Raw genomic sequence first — 16,678 nt, 5'->3', positions numbered from 1 at the left:
CCTGGAGGGGTGGCATTTGAGCTGAATCTGGGGTGTGGGGGGTGGTGTTCCTGGCAAAAGCACCTGCTGGCACTCTCGTTCTGCTACTTGCTCTGTGACCATGACCAGTTGTCTTGCTCTCCAGGTCTCAGCTTCCTCCTCTGCAAAATGGGACCAGCGGTAGTGACCACGTCCCAGATGGCTCTGGGGCTGCACTAAGCAAACATGTGTGCCTTACCTGGCACATATAGTGTCCTCTGTATTTCCCAGCACATGTTTCCACTAAATTATCATTATTACTAATGTTATGGAAAATGCACATGAGCCTCTAGCCCCAGAGGAATCAGCGTAGCAATTGAAGGGGGCGGTGCTACCAGGAGAGGAGGCTGCAGCCTGCACTGCCTCCCTGGGTGCAGGGAGGGCAGAGCTGGGAGCTGACTGCCCCCAAGCTGATCAGTAAGCAAGGCTGCAGCATGGTGGGCCTCATTGATGCCAGAGCTGTTAGGGCATAGGACCTCGGGCCCTGTCCTCTGGGTGATTCTGCCCCTGGGGGGCTGGGAGCAGTGAGGGACACTGACCCCAAGGCCAGCTTTCCTGCATTCCCCTTTCTCCTGCAGACGCGGCTAGGTGGGGCCCAGAGCAGAAAGCTGGGCTTCCTGCCTGCCTCAGCCTGGGGGCTGCACGCAGAGTGGGGGCTCCCCAGCTCTGTTGCTCTCCCCAGCTTCAGGGTGGGGATCCCCAGAGGACAGATCTGGGATCAGGCCACCCAGCAATACGGCGCCTTTTGTGTAAAGCAGAAGGGGTGCCTCTCCTGCGATGGTGGGATCTTCTGCCTTTTTCTCCCCCAGCCGCCTGGCAGCTCCCTGGATGCAGAGACCCCGATGGGGTGCCCCACACCTCCTGCTGCTCGTGCCTGCAAGCGTGTTTCGTTTCGAAGTTGGGCTTGTGGGTGACTTGGGAGAGCGCTGTCGGCTGCTCCCCTCCACCTTTATTTGCTCCACTCAAGCGACACTGACCCAAGCGTCTAAGCCTCAGGGCCTTTGCTCATGCTGCTCCCTCTGTCTGGAAGACCCTTTCCCTGAGGCCTTATTTGGCCGGCTCCCTCCCAGGATCCCCAAGGCCTGGCATTCAAGCCACCTGCTCAGAGGAGCCTCCCCTGATCCCCAGGTGTCAGCTCCCCACCTGCCTGCTCTGCCTCTGCACCCTGGCACCAGTGGTGGCCGCCTGTGGGCCGTTTTTGTTCAGCATTCTTCCTTCCCACCGCGAGTGCCCGGGACGCCCCGTGTCCCGTTGCGGGCACCCAGTGGAGGGCCTGCCTGGAGAACATCCTCTAACGGATGTTTGGGGCCCGAAGGAAGGAACCTGGGTTTGGAGGATGACCTTGGCTCAGGGCAGGTTGCTGCCCCCCGAACCCCGGCTTTTCGGTCTCTTAAATGCAAATACACCGTGGGCCCCCACCCCCGCCCCACTCTGAGAGGCCGAGGGTGGCACACGGTGACCCTGCGCCTCCCCGACTTCCAGGGGTGCCAGAGGAGCCGGACCAGAACCTCTCCAGCCCCGAGGAGGTGTTCCACTCCGGCCACTCCCGCAACTCCAGCTACGCCAGCCAGCAGTCCAAGATCTCCGGTGAGTGCCCCCCCCCCCCCCCCGGCTCTCGGCCTCCCGCCTCCCCCCAACCCCCCCCCCCCCCCCCCCCGTAATGACCTCCCCGCGGCCTCCCGCCAGGCTACAGCACGGAGCACTCGCGCTCCTCCAGCCTCTCGGACCTGACGCACCGCCGCAACACGTCCACCAGCAGCAGCGCCTCGGGCGGCCTCGGCATGGCCGTGGAGGGCCCCGAGGGTGGCGAGCGCGAGCACCGGCCCCCCGAGAAGCCGCCGCGGCCCCCCCGGCCCCCGCACCTGTCTGACCGCTCCTTTCGGTAAGGCTTTTGCTAAGGCCGGGCACCTATTTAGGCGTGTGAGGGCTCCTGGGGCGCAGACTCCTGCGCTGGCTTCCCGAACGAACCTTGGCTTCTTCACCTGAAACACGGGGGCAAGGGGCCCCCCCAGGGGGCTGGGTGGGGGCTCGCCACCCGCTCCTGCACTCGAGGGCCCGGCGCGCATGCTCCGTGGTTGCTGTGTGTGGTTTAGGGCACCTTAGGTCCCCGCCTGCCTCCGCGCTGTGGCCTCTCAGAAGCTGGTACTTAACCTCTGGGGCCTCCGTGTCCTTCTCTCTTAAAACCAGGTCGTAGCAGCACCAGCGCGTAGGGAGGGTGTGAGGGTTAAAAACCAACCTGAACCGGCTCTCAACGTGCGTGTGCTTAGAGCATCCTGAGGGTGGCAGGGGCTCGGACCTGTGGTCCGCGGGCCTGTTACTGCCCTGACTGTTGTGACAATGCCCGCCCCACCCCAGGAGGAAGAAGGACTCGGTGGAGAGCCACCCGACCTGGGTGGATGACACTCGGATCGATGCTGACGACATCGTGGAGAAGATCGTGCAGAGCCAAGACTTCACTGATGGCAGCAATACTGAGGGTGAGCTGGCAGCCGGCAGCTGGGGGGGATGCCCAGGGACTCCCTGGCCCTGGGCCCCCCTCAGCTTCCACCCTCTCCTTTGTCCCCACAGACAGCAACCTCCGGCTGTTCGTGAGCCGCGATGGCTCCACTACTCTGAGTGGCATCCAGCTGGCCAACAGGTAGGGGTGAAGGTTCTGGGCAGGTTACAGGTATGGCTTGGACACCATGGTGAGAGCATATGGTCTCAGCAGCCCGCTGCCTTAGCTTCGAATGCCAGCTCTCGTCAGTGTGGCCTTGGACCAGTCACTTCTGCCTGAGCTTCTGTTCCCCTGTCTGTCAAATGTCACAGCACCTTACCTGGAACACTGGGACAAACACCCCAGGGTGGGTTCTGAGGGTTCCGAGGAACCTTGGAAAATGCCTAGCACCAGGCTTCGCACGTGGCAGGGCCCTCATACATCTTTCTTTTTTTTTTTTTTTTTTTTTTTTTGTCTTTTTGCCATTTTTTGGGCCATTCTCATGGCATATGGAGGTTCCCAGGCTAGGGGTTGAATCGGAGCTGTAGCCGCCGGCCTATGCCAGAGCCACAGCAACGCAGGATCCAAGCTGTGTCTGTGACCTACACCACAGCTCACGGCAACGCCAAATCATTAACCTACTGAGCAAGGGCAGGGATCGAACCCGCAACCTCATGGTTCCTAGACGACTTGTCTGTTTATTGAACAGACATTAGTTGGGCACCTTGACACCACGTCCTGAGCTGGGTGCCATGGTTCCGGCAGTGAGCCAAGCAGATTTCTGCCTGCATGGTGTTCAGAGATGGAGGGCTGATAGGATCAAGCTTTGGCTTGAGCTCGGCAGTTTATAGGGTGCCCTCTCACAGTCGTGCGTTTACAGCCTACTTCCTGTGTGCCTGGCTCACGGAGTGAGTGGAGGAGCTTCCCACCTGCGGGGCTATGCTGGAGCCTTTTCCTCTGCTTCCTGTGGGCGGGGTGGGAAAGTGCCCATTTAAACACCTAGGGCCTGGAGTTCCACTGTGGCTTAGCGGTAATGGACCCAACTAGTATCCATGAAGATGCAGGTTCTATCCCTGGCCCCAGTGAGTTGGGGATCCGGCGCTGCCATGAACTGTGGCATAGGTTGCAGATGTGGCTCAGATCCTGCGTTGCTATGCCTATAGCGTAGGCTGGTGGCTAGAGTTCCAACTCCACCCCTAGCCTGGAAACTTCCTTATGCCACAGGTGTGGCCCTAAAAAGACCAAAAAAAAAAAAAAAAAAAAAAAAAATCTAGGGCCACTCAGGGTCCCCAGACCTGCCCTCTGGTGTTGTTCTGCTGACCCCTGCTGGCTAAGGCTGAAATTGCAACTGCTTTCTTTCCACAGCCTCTTGGGCTGCCCTGGGTGGAACCGGCCAAAAAAAAAAAACCAGGGCACTTCCTGGGATTTTGTGACACCCCTCTCTAGCCCCTTCTAAGGGTGAGGAAGCAGATTCAGGAGGGGAGAACCCAGTCTATTTGGCAGCAAGGTCATTGCCGAGCTGTATGCCGGCCCCTGAATGTCCACAGCCCCAGGGTGGGCCTGGCTTCACTGGAGAGAAGAGCCAGTCTCCCCAGGCCGCTGCCGCACTTTAGCAAGACTCGTAATCCTCCTGAGCCTCAGGTTCTCCGTCTGTCAAGCGGGACTGGCTGCAGACCCTCCCTCCAGAGTTGCCACAAAGTTGGGTGTAGGACACCCCAGCGTACAAATTGCTGGTGCCCAGCAGGACTTGGGCCTGGTCTGTGCCAGCTCTGTGACCCCATGTACTTAATACCTCTGTTGCCCTGGGCAAGTGACTCGACTTCTCTGAGCCTCAGTTTCCCTCTCTGAAGAACGGGGCTGGTTAACAGCATCTGCTTGGGGAGTACCTCCAAGGGTCAGGCCCAGACACCACTGAGGAGGCCAAGCTGACTGGTATCTCCCTGCAGGGTCTCTTCTGGGGTCTACGAGCCAGTCGTGATTGAAAGCCATTGAGGAGCTGGTGTCCAGACTGGAGAAGGGCCCTGCCTTCGACGGGTGTCCAGACCCGACCCACGTCATTCCACAAGGGGCCTTCCCCTTCAGGTCACCGTCCGTGCTGCATCTCATCTGTGCCTCCTCCGTGCTCTCCAGCCCCAAAGCATCATTCCATTGTCCTCTCACCCATGATGGGACCCTCCTGGCCCCCCAGGGCCCTGGGCACCACTGTGAATATTCTCCCCTGAACCACTAGAGGGCAGGACACATGGGCCCGGGAAGCAGGTGGGCCAGATAAACACGGCGGTTGCGGCAGGGATGGCCCCGCTGGGACCCACCTGGCCCCTCAGCGAGGACATGTGGCAGCACCCTTGCAAGCAAGGATGCTGTGCCCAAGGGGCCTCTTGTCCTATGTCCCTGCTCACTCCAGGAGCGCCGGCTCAGCCATGCCCTGGCAGGGCCTTGCTCCATTGCCCCCTTGTGTTTGGAGGGGCCAGTCCACATCCAGAATCCTGCCACCATGGCCCTCTGACTGCTTAGTGCTTCAGCTGTCCCTTCCCTTGTGTCCCAGGGGACCTGCTGGCAGCTTCCTCCTGGGAACCAAGACCTCAAACCCCACCCACACTCCAGATTGAGACCCCACCTCGCCCTGCAACGAATGTTCTCCTGCTGCCCCGGCAGCCTGCACTTTGCACACGCTTGTCTCCAGCACAGCCCCCAGCCCCTCGCCTGCCTTCCTCTGAGCCCTTCCCAAAGATTCCTGGGTGCTGCCTGCTGTGCAGTCAGTGGCCCAGTTCTAGCAGCCCGGCTGGCACGTGGCACTGCCTCCCCCCTCTCCGGTTAGCTCCAGCTCAGCCCTGAGCCCCATGCTGAGAAATGTCTGAGTGTGGTCGGTGGGTCCCCTCTGCCCAGGGCTGGGTCCTGAGCAGCTGGCTTCTGGTAGGAAGCCGGGCAAGGTGCCTCCCCAACCCTTGGAGGTCAGCAGCCTGGCTGGGCTGGGCTGGGCAGGCCAAGTGCCCCTTCTCTCCCCTCAGGGTCAGCTGGCCCAGGCAGGGGCTATGCTGGAGAGGCAGGTGGGCTGAGACTGGACTGGCTGGGAGCTGGCTTCCTGGCCGGGAGAGCCTCAGCCTTCCTCTGAAAGCATCCCCTCCCTGGGCAAGGGAGAGGTGGGGTCCTCCCAGCAGGGAGCAGCCTCGCCTCCCCACCCCACCCCCACCAAATCCTCTACTCTCAGCCCCCCCCCACCTCATCCTCGTTCATTTGCTTGAAGGTGGGTTCCGGCTGCCAGCCAGTTCCCGGACAGACTCCCCTGCCACTCTTCAACCTCACTTATTTTGCGTAAACCCAGCAGGCTGGCGTTTACTTAGCCCAATACTTTTTCCCTTTTCTTTCCTCTTTTTTTTTTTTTCCCCTTCCTTCCATTCTTTTCTTTTTTTTAAGAGTTCACCGTTTGGTATTTTCTCCTCCCCCAGGCGAGGGAGTGGTTCTGTTCTCTCCCTACCCACTGGCTGGGTCCCAGCAGGGCTGGGGAGCTGGGTGGGGTGCCAGTGGGGGTGGAGGGACCCTCCCCAGGCTGGGAGGGGTCCTTGCCCTTCTGCCCCACTGGCAAGAATTAGAGTCTCGGTCTTGGAACCTCCTGGCATTGGGACCAGAGCATGTCTAGGATTTTTGTTGTCGTTTTTAATTACCTAACGCTTTTAGAAAGTGAATGTTAGAAGGTGCCTCCTGAGATAGGACGGAGCATTTGCTCTGGCTGGAGAAGGCTCTGGTCAGCTCGGCCAGTCCCTTCCTGCCCCACAGACACCTGGCACTTTACAAGAGGGTTGGCCGCACCGTCTCCGGTTGAAGTGAGCCCCTTCTGTGCCTGTATGACCTCAACCCCGTGGGGAGATGCATTCAGGGTGTATTTGAGGTCCGATTCAAAGTTCTGGGGCATTAGGCATAAGAGAGCTGGCTTCGATGCTGTTGGGGAGAATTCCCCAAACCAGGCACCCCAGCCACACGGTAGCTGAGGTCTGAACAGTCATCCCAGAAGGAGACAGAGCCTGCCACATCCTCCCACGCCAGGCCCTGGGCCGGGGTAACTGGACTAACAGAATTTGGCCACAACCAAATTGATGTTGGCAGAGCCGGAGGCCTGGCGCCCCGGCCTCATCCCCACGTGGGAGTCCTTTCTTCGGCCCTCTGGTCCCCTCGAGCTCAGTGAATCCCCACTCGTGCCCACAGCTCCGGACTTAAAATCCTATATATAGAGAGAGATAGAAAGAATATATTAGAGATATTTTTGGAAAGGAATTGGTCTATGCAATGCTAGTTTGGAATCTTCTTGAAAGCCAGTTTAACGTTTTTACTAGGAGAGTTAAAGAAAAGAAAAATCTACAATATTTTTAGGGTTTCCCCCCCGCCCCCGGTCACCCTACAAACAGCACATGGCATGACCTGCCAGGATGGAGAATGGCCGTGGTTTCCTCTCCTTAGAGGGGTGAGCGGGGAAGTGGGGGGAGGGGAGGGTTTTTTGGGTTTTTTTTTAATGCCCCTCTTAACAGAATGTTGCCACCCCGACCCCGACTTAGTGGGCTGTGTTCGTATCTCTGTCCCAGCTCCTGTTGTAGAAAATAACATTGTAAGGGGGAAATCAGCCTAGTGTCAGTGTCTTGGTTTGGGGGAAAAATTAAATGTTGCAGTTTTTGTTTGTTATGGCGTGTTGGTTTGTATTTTGTTTTACTGTGTTGAAGTCGGGGGTCACCGATGGCGTCAAAAGGAAGCCAGATGTAGGGAGTTCCCTTGGTGGCACAGCAGTTTAAGGATCCAGCTTTGTCACTGCTGTGGCTTGGGTTGCAGCTATGGTGCAGGTTCAGTCCCTGGCCTGGGAACTTCTAAATGCCATGGCCAAAAAATTTGAAAAATAAAAATAGGGAGTTCCCGTTGTGGTGCAGTAGAAATGAATCCGACTAGCATCCATGAGGATGCGGGTTTGATCCCTGACCTTGCTCAGTGGGTTGCGGATCCAGCGTTGCTGTGTGCTGTGGTGTAGTTCTCAGACTCAGCTCGGATCCTGTGTTCCTGGGGCTGTGGTATAGGCCGGCAGCTATAGCTCCGATCTGACCCCTAGCCTGGAAACTTCCCATTTGCCGCGGGTGCGGCACTAAAAAGCAAAAAAAAAAATAATAATATTGAAAACTTTTTTTTTAAAAAAAAAGAAGAAACGGAGTTCCCATCATGGCTCACTGGTTAACAAATCCAACTAAGAACCATGAGGTTTCGGGTTCGATCCCTGGCCTTGCTCAGTGGGTTAAGGATCCAGCATTGCTGTGAGCTGTGATGTAGGTCACAGACGCAGCCTGGATCCCGCGTTGCTGTGGCTCTGGTGTAGGCCAGCGACTATAGTTCTGATTAGACCCCTAGCCTGGGAACCTCCATATGCCGCAGGTGCAGCCCTAGAAGATGCAAAAAGACAAAAAATAAAAATAAAAAAGAAACAGCCAGATGTATAAGGTGACATTCTAGGGGTGGGGAAGATGTAGGTGGCCAGGGTTCTCCACGTCCTGGCTGCAGTCAGAGTCATGACCACTGCTACTACTCCAGGGAGGAAACTGAGGCCCAGAAGGGCAGTTTCTTGCCCGTCTCACACCTAGGAGGTGGCAGGTCTCATCTCATAGATGAGACCAAGTTCTAACCTCCCCAGGGTCGGGTGGCTTCTGACAAGCATGCCTGAGGACAAATAACTCTGCCTCAGATAGCTCAGCTGCAAATGCAGTCGTGGATCAAATGAGGAAGTGGGCATACTACCCTCCACGGGGATCCTGGCCAGTGACGGGTGCCAAGCACCTCCCAGCCCTGTCTCCAGGCCTGGACCACCGCTCACTCCCTGCCCCCGACTCCAGTTACAGAGGAGCTTCCACAGCCAAGCTCCGGGAGAGACAAGTCACCCTGGGCCACTTCTGCTCAGAAGGGGCAGGAAGCCTCAGGACTTTGGACAAGCTGGAAAGATCCAGACCACCAGGCCTCATTCCTGCAGCAGCGCTGCGTTATCCCTAGCCCTTCTCAGCGCCAGCGCCCACTCCTGGCCCTTGTGAACCCTGGAGGCTGATTCTCTGTCCCTTCCTCTGTTCTGTGCACTCCGGGGAGGGAAAGCTGGCTCCTGGCTGAGCTCAGATTCTCCTGAGACCAAGAGGGAAGGAATTGGGCTGTAGGCCCCCAAAGGTTGCTCCTTTGGAACAGTAATGCTAAGTGAAAATTCAGTGTACCAAATGGTAGGGGGAGAAGGTGCCTCTCAGCCTTGAGATGGGCTCAGACCCAAGGAGAGAGATGCTGCCCGCTGGAGCAGGCCATGCCAGGCTCAGACCTGATCTCCCCAAGTGAAGACAGCACACACGACCCCTCTAGAGGCCTGGCGTCCCCAGACACTGGGCTCTGCAGCATTCCAGAAGTCGCCAAATCTTCAGGCTGCTTGGCTATGGGAAGCTCTTACTTGTGCCAAGCTCTCATTCTGGGTCCTGGAGATACAGCAGGGACCACAGACCCCATTCTCAGGGAGCTCATAGTCATTTAGGCTGGATCCACAAAAGTAAATCAGCTAATTAAAATGCAGTTGGGAGTTCCCGTCGTGGTGCAGTGGTTAACGAATCCGACTAGGAACCATGAGGTTGCGGGTTCGGTCCCTGGCCTTGCTCAGTGGGTTAAGGATCCGGCATTGCCGTGAGCTGTGGATCCCGCGTTGCTGTGGCTCTGGCATAGGCCAGTGGCTACAGCTCCGATTGGACCCCTAGCCTGGGAACCTCCATATGCCGTGAAAGCGGCCCAAGTAATGGCAAAAAGACAAAAAAAAAAAAAAAATTAAAAAATAAAAATAAAATGCAGTGACAAGTATCCTCCTGGAGACACACTTGCTGCTGTGGAGCACAGACAGAACCGCTGCCCCGCAGTGAGGGCTTCCCGGGAAGTGGGGGATTCCAGTGGACCTGATGGGTGAAAAGCAGCCTCTAGCCGTGGGAAGACAGTGTTCCAGGCCTCGAGCTGAAGACCTGGTGGGTGATCTGGCCTCCAGGCCTAGGGAGGGGCCTGCACACCGGTCAGAAGGCCTGTCTGGGCTGTGGCACACACGGGACCCGAGAAGCAGAGGGGAGGGAGGATCCCCACCCCGGCCTCATTCCTGCAGTGAAGAGCGGCTCGCCAGAGAAGCTTGGCAACGGTAAAGGGGTGCCCTCACAGCCAATCAAAACCAGCCCCATCCCAGCAACTCAAGCCAGACCCTCCTCCTCCCACTCCAGGCTGGTGAATCTTTTTTTTTCTTTTTTTTTTTTTTTGCAAGCAAGCAAAGTCTTTATTACAGGAAAGCAAACAGCTCCCAGGACAGCTGGGAAGGGCAAGAAGAGCCCCACTCTCTATTGGGGTTCTTATCCCTTAAAGATGGGGGGGGTAACCAACGTGAGGTCCAGAAAGCTGTGGTTTTCTCCCATTGGCCTTGCCCAGTTACCTACATCAGTCCTTGTCCAATAGGGTCTTAGGGGTGGAAATGTCCCGTAAGTCCCATGGTGTCTTTGCCCTTCTCTTCCCGTAGCCTGAGTCACGGGGGCTTAGAAATTAATGTCCATCTGGGCGTAGGTACACTCCCTGTAGGAAACAAGGCCTGTGGGGGTGTTACTCCCTGGAGCCCTTTAGCCGCAAATGTTAATCAATAGACATATCCAAGAATGCATCGAAGCCCAAGCTCCCAACACTGACTACCTGAGTGAGTATTCTGCCTCAGTGCCCCCCCCGCCCCCAGAGTTGGAGACTTTAACTTTGGAGGCGGGGGGACAATGACCGACTGCTCTGACTGCTTCCTGCTGACAAGGGGTGTCCTTAGGGAAAGTGGTTAGGTCTCCACTCATGGCACGGTCGGTTGAGTGGGCTTCAATACATTACCTTGGGTACCCTTTCTTTCACTATCTGTAGGTTGATAGCTTTTAATCAGGACATAACAAAGCAAGACCTACAATTAATTATCTAGGGTCCAAATAAAAGGCTCAAGATCACAATGATGACTATGGTGAGCAAATATTTCCATCAGGAGGAGGAGGAGGTCAACCCGTTCCAGAGGGCAGCTCTAAAAGCTGGATGGAGCTGGATCAGACATCTCACGAATCTGCTGCCGGAGATCTCGCAGGGAATCAGACACGTTCTGCGAATAATCAGGAATATAGGCACAACATTCAGATTTTATGACAGCACAGGTACCTCCTTGGCCTGCACTGAGTATGTCTAAGGCCATTCGGTTTTGCAGCACTACTTTTCTTATTTGTTTTTGTTCCATATTTAGGGTAGGAATAGCTTCTGCAGTATCATTAAGAGATTGTGGAGTAAAATTAGTTAAGGCTTCCACCCTCAGCATTATCCGGTGAACGTTTTTCTGCACCCTACCCTCAACAGAAGAGTTGGGGCCACCACACCAGGAAGTAGCGCCCTCGGGTTCTGGAGTCGGCTGCACCCTCTACTCGGATTGTGATCTTCAAGTGCTTGCCTCTTTCTGAGCCTCATTTTCCCCGTCTCAAATATGGGACTTTCGACCCCCCACCCCATCCCGCTCTGGCCTTGGGACTCGGATATTGAGATGGGGTTTTTTTCTGGGTCGAGTTCGACCCGACTGAGACCATAAATGCAGCCTATCTGGGTTCCCCACTGGGTCCCATTTCCCAGGGTGATTCGGAAACACGGCCCACAATACTCTTGAAAACTACATTTCCCGAAATGCAAAGGGGAGGCGGTGCCTGCCTGTCTTGGGAGACGTAGTCCTGGGACTGCCTAAAGACTACGACTCCCGACGGGCCCCGCGGCCCAAGGCCAGGAGGGCCCGGATGCGGAACCGGATGTGGCTTACGGCTCCGGTGCCTGGAGCGCTGGGGAAATGGTGAGCTTGGGGCTGGGAGTCCTGGGAATGAGGGCGTCTGGGTGTGGGGTCCTAGGTCTACTCAGAAGCTGAGGCTTGAGCTCTCGGGAGCCGGGATCACTCTCCCGCCGGCCCATCGTACGGGTGGTAGGTCTTTAGCCTGCACTCTGTCTCAAGCCAGGAAATGGAAACCTCGTCAGCCACGTCGGATACGCCTGCTGAGTGAATGGGCGTAATCAGGCGGCAACTCCCCCCTCCGTTAGTGCACCTAAATGGAGGGTCACTTCCTCAGTTGAGCTTTCCCTTTTCTCCAGGCCACAGGGACAGACCAGGTGGTGGGACTCGGCCTCGTCGCCGTTAGCCTGATCATCTTCACGTACTACACCACCTGGGTGATTCTGTTGGTATGTGTGCTTCCTCGTCCGCTCTCACCTCCTATCCCTAGATCTTGAAGCCAACTCCTAACATTTAAGCACGTGACAGGCCTACCTGCCCATGTAATGAAAGCGTCAGAGCAGCAGTAGGAGGACGACACTAGCGGTGTCCCCATTGTATAGATGACGAAGCCGAGGCTCAAGGAGAAGGTTCAGACCTAAGGTAGAATCCTGAACCACTACACTGTAAGGTCCTGTGCCTTTAATGGGAGTTCTAGTCCTTCTGGTTATCCTGCGGGCTCCTGGGCATGACAAGTGCCAATGGGTTTTGTGAGGGTCTTTGGGATATCCCCCCCCCCCCCGGTGGAAAAATGTGTTAAAATGTGCAGTGTGTTTGGGAATCAAAATCTTTTTTTTTTTTTTTTTTTTTTTTTTGCCTTTCTAGGGCCGCTCCCGTGGCATGTGGAGGTTCCCAGGCTAGGGATCGAATCGGAGCTGTAGCTGCCGGCCTACACCAGAGCCATAGCAACGTGGGATCCAAGCGGCATCTGCAACCTATACCACAGCTCATGGCAACGCCGGATCCTTAACCCACTGAGCAAGGCCAAGGATGGAACCCACAACCTCATGGTTCCTCGTCGGATTCGTTAACCACTGAGCCACGACAGGAACTCTGGGAAGCAAAATCTTGCAGAACTTGATGTTCTTTGGGAGAAAAATCTTAGTAAAGAAAACTTTTGTGGAGTTCCCGTCATGGCGCAGTGGAAACGAATCCAACTAGGAACCATGAGGTTGCGGGTTCAGTCCCTGGCCTTGCTCAGTGGGTTAAGGATCCGGCATTGCCATGAGCAGTGGTGTAGGTTGCAGATGCGGCTCAAATCCCGCATTTCTGTGGCTGTAATGTAGGCTGGCAGCTGTAGCTGCGATTCCACCACTAGCCTGGGGACCTCCATATGCCGAGGGTGCAGCCCTAAAAAGCAAAACAAAAACAAAAACAAAAGATCTTGGAGCCCAGATTGGGATTCCTCATGTACCCTTTGCCCCTGCTAAGCTGTGGGGGACTTAAGCCAGGTCCCCAGCAGCAGCTTAGAGCAGGCACCAGGGAAGTACCTAGTATACCACTTGTAGAAAAATGAAGGAAGGGAACCAACCAAAGCACCCAAGATGCCATCATCTTAAAGAAAAGCAAATGCAGCCCCAGCGCTTTGACGGGGTCAGCCCCTGAGACAGAGGAGGTGGGATGTTTGGGCTTGGGGCGCTCAGCAGAGCCAGGCATGCTCACCGGAGCTCTGCCCTTGTGCCAGCCATTCATTGACAGTCAGCATGTCATCCACAAGTATTTCCTGCCCCGGGCCTATGCTGTTGCTATCCCGCTGGCCGCCGGCCTCCTGCTGCTCCTCTTTGTGGGTAAGTTCTCCCAACCCTGGGCGGGGTGTCTGAGGGACCCCATGACCCTCTCCTACACCTGAACATGCGGCTGTACTTTGGCCCCTGCGGTACACCTGCTGGAGGCTCCTTGCCCTCAGTTCACCCCCTGGGGTTTCCGTGTTCATCCCTCAGGGCTGCAGGCTTCTCGATCCTCAGGCTCACTGGACTCTAATGGGGTGTCTCCTTGTTTCCTGCTCCTTCCACCACCACCACCACCACCATCACCCCTCACCCCCTTGTCACTCTGGCCTCTGATTCCTGCACCCCTCCGACTCCCAGGGTCTAGTGTGTGGGCTTCCTAAGGCCAGAGACTGTATCTTCATCATTACTGTGTCCTCGGTGCCCAGCACATGCTGTGGCACTGAGTTGGTGCTCAAAAAAGTCATTTGAGTGAGTCAGCAATCAGGTGTCTGGATGATGGGGTAGGTGGATGGTAGGTGCTGAGTGGGCAGCTGGGGAGGTAGGCAGCCAGATGGTCGACTAGCTGAGTCGATGGATGGTTGGGTGGATCTTATTCCCTGTAAAATCGGAAACACAAATCCAGCAGGTGGCCTGTGGTCATCCCTCAGCTGATGTTTGTTGAATGAATATAGGTGGGGGTGTGGCTTAGCAAGCCACTCGGGAAATGACCGGGGGAACCTGGAGGGTGGCTGGGTCGGTGCCTGGCCCCGCCTGCGGGTCCCTCTGTCATGCTCTGTCCTGCTCCGGCCTCCCAGCAGCCCTGAGCCAGGACCTTAACTGGCCTTTCTGGCCCGTGTGTTCCAGGAGTGTTCATCACCTCCGTGATGCTGAAGAGCCAGAAGGTGACCAAAAAGGCTCAGTGAGGGCCAGGCCAAGATAAGGCTGCGGCCCTTTCCGTTTCTTCGCCAGGGCAGACCCAGGCGGGGGGCCCACAGGACCCATCCAGGCCCTGAGGCCCCCCTCAAGCCCAGCTGCCCTGAAGGCCCCCCCCGGCCCAAGGGGGACGGAGCTGTTCAGGACTCGCCCCCCAACTGCCCAGAGCCCCTCCCCTCCCCTCCTCCCCCTTCCAGAAGCCAGGAGGGAGGCGTCCCTGGAAGTCTCCCTCTCACCCCCTTCTGGCTCAGTGCCCGAAAGATGCAGCTCATCGCCCCTGCCCTCCGCCACCTTCGGACTCCCCGGCACTTTTCCCTGCGGGTCTACACTCTTGGCTCACTTCCCCACCTGTCACATGCTGGTGTTGGACTTGGCAGGTTCTGGGCCATCACAGGACCTCTCCCCACCAACCCTGCTCCTCCCCAAAGGCTGCTTTCCCAGGTCTGACATAGGCCCAGGCCCTGCGAGGATTTCTGGACCTGGAAAGCTTGGGGGGAGGCCTGACAGGCTGCCGGCACATTAGGGCGGCCACGGTAGGGCCCCCCATTGACTGCTTCTTGTGGAGGCCCAGCCCCCAGCCCCGTCTGTAGTGGGGGCGGTGGGGGGGGTACAACAATAAACGTTGACGGTGTGTTTGTCTCAGTGCCATCCTGACCGGGGGAGCTGGGCGGCCCAGGGCCTGGAGAGGGGGCTGGGAGCTGGCTTCTGCCTTGGTCTCAGGTCAGGAGACCCTGGTTTGTGCAATGAGGGTGCCTCAGGGGCCTCCTGGGGTCATACATGGGTCTGGCCTGATGCTGCTCCCGGGGAGTCCGTGGGGCATGGCAGTCTGCCAACGCCACATCACCCTCTCCCCTGCCTCATCTGTGCCAGCTCAGCCAGCACGGCCTGGTATTTTAAGGACCCTCAGGCCAGTCCTCTGAAAGCTCAAGCCCATCATCTATCTCTGGTACCCGGCCGCCCAGCTTAGCGTGGCTCTGAGCAGCGAGGGCTGCTGTGAGCCAGAGCAGGGCTGGTTCCACTGTGTTCAGGTTGGCTGGCACAAGCCCCAGCCCCAGTCCCCGGCAGTGGCACTGTGTCCCTCTGGGCAGCCAGCTCTCCTGTCCACAGTGCCTAGTGTAAGCCTTCATCCCCTCACATCGTGGACATTCGTTCTCCCCCGCTTAGCAGAGGGGCCGCCCTCATCAGAGAAAAGACACCAACTGCCGTTACACCTGCCTGTCCTTCCCTGTTCCTCTCTGCACCCTCCGGGCCAGGCAGAGCTGCTGGCCAGGGCTCTGGGTCCTGTCTCCTCCCACTGCTGTAGCAGGAACCTCATGTCTTAGGATCCCTCTCAAGGGAACAGCCTCTTCCTCCCAGCTGGTCTGCTCAGGGTTCGATGAATGTGTTACAGGCTCCATTTAAGGGATCCCCCCCTCTCTGCCCCATCAACCCAGTGTTTCCCTCCAGGTCTCTCTCCTTCACAGCCAGGCTTCCCAAAAGGAAGTCCCGGCATTTGCTCACCTCCACGGTGCTTGGCAGCGTTCTAGGAGGGCCGCACTCAGACCACCCGTGACGTCCAATCTTTAAATCCAAAGCATGTTTCCTTGGCCCCCCTCTGCGATGTTGGCCAGTGACATCCCCCCGGGTGCACCTTCAGAGGCTGGATGACCCATTCTACTTTGTGTGTGTCTCTCCCTCTCACCCATGCTCGTCTTCTGCCCTGAACAGAGCCTTTTCACCCCACACTTAGGGGTGACCTCATCCCTAGCCAGGCTCCAGCCCAGCTTTCTCCTGAGCCCTGATTATTGCACATGCACCTGCCACCCACCTGACATCCCCACTGGATGTCATATTGGCACCTCAGATTCATTCCATCATGATCTGAATTCTCAGACTCCCCACCCCCCTGCACAAATCCGGCTCTCCCCTCATGCCTGCCCCTTCTTGTGACTGGCGTTGTCATCCATGTCCCTGACTCCAGCCAGAGCCTGGCAGCCATAGCTGATCTTGGCTTTCCTCTTCCACCCCGCATCTGTATGACCCCCCCCCCAATCCTGTCAGTTCTTCCCTCCGCAGGCACCTTCCTGATGCAAAGCCCATCCTCTGCCCTCACTCATCAAAGGCTTCCTCACTGCTTTCCCTGCCCACAAGGCCCCCTCCAAACTGACTGCAATACCGCCAGTGGCTTTTGAAAACATTTGAGCATCTTTCTCATACAATGCTTCTCTGGGTTCCCATTCCTCTTCCTCCCATGGATGGCAAGATCCTGTACGCTCGCTCACTCCAGCCACGCTGTCCTTTTATTTCCTGGGGCTCACTGAAGTTCTCTGCACGTCCTGCTCACGTTGGTTCAGCATACACTTCTCCAACACCAGTTTGTGCCAAATACTGAGCCAGGAAAGGAGCCTGGCATGGTTCCGCACTCCCACTCTGGGCAAGTGCGGTGTGGGGATGAGGGGAGATAATAATAAATGAACTGGACCGTCTCTGACTGTGTTGTGTGATGGAGAAAATCAAGGCGATGTGATCATGACAGAGGGGAGGAGATGGTCGGGCAAAGTGAAAAAAAATGAAGCAAATGAAGTCTGATGGGAAAGGATTTCAGGCAGAAGGAACAGCATCTGCAAAGAGCCACCTGGGAACCCTGCCCCCTGCCCCGTGGCCGTGTGCTGGGTGTAGGGAGAGTGATCTGAGACAGGACTGGCAGTAGACAGATGAGCCTAACGC

At 56.9% G+C, this 16,678-nt stretch overlaps 3 protein-coding genes across 3 annotated transcripts in view; 2 read left to right on the top strand and 1 right to left on the bottom strand.

Annotated features, from left to right (window-relative positions):
- EEIG1 (estrogen-induced osteoclastogenesis regulator 1) overlaps nt 1-7,165 on the top strand; it is a 38,059-nt gene extending 30,894 nt beyond the window's left edge. Inside the window, exons 7-11 of the mRNA XM_084998073.1 lie at nt 1,501-1,605; nt 1,705-1,900; nt 2,374-2,495; nt 2,587-2,656; nt 4,441-7,165. Coding sequence (XP_084854199.1) covers nt 1,501-1,605; nt 1,705-1,900; nt 2,374-2,495; nt 2,587-2,656; nt 4,441-4,486 — 539 coding nt within the window. The 3' untranslated portion in view covers nt 4,487-7,165. The remainder of the gene's footprint in view (nt 1-1,500; nt 1,606-1,704; nt 1,901-2,373; nt 2,496-2,586; nt 2,657-4,440) is intronic.
- The window catches only part of STXBP1 (syntaxin binding protein 1), a 775,650-nt gene that overhangs the window by 456,958 nt on the left and 302,014 nt on the right, over nt 1-16,678 (bottom strand). The gene's annotated exons all lie outside the window — the stretch shown is intronic.
- Nucleotides 11,307-14,608, top strand: DPM2 (dolichyl-phosphate mannosyltransferase subunit 2, regulatory). Its single transcript, NM_001244059.1, is given in 4 exon segments — nt 11,307-11,357; nt 11,651-11,740; nt 13,015-13,117; nt 13,904-14,608. Coding segments are annotated over 4 exon segments (255 nt in total). The 5' UTR covers nt 11,307-11,354; the 3' UTR covers nt 13,963-14,608.

Source organism: Sus scrofa, chromosome 1, assembly GCF_054392235.1.
Source record: "Sus scrofa isolate SSC_HxYL_T2T_F1_AM1 chromosome 1, Sscrofa_HxYL_maternal_Yorkshire_Landrace_v2.0, whole genome shotgun sequence".
NCBI classification, from domain to species: domain Eukaryota; kingdom Metazoa; phylum Chordata; class Mammalia; order Artiodactyla; family Suidae; genus Sus; species Sus scrofa.
Note: the sequence above shows the minus strand (reverse complement) of the source record. Positions and strands in the feature narration are given on the sequence as shown.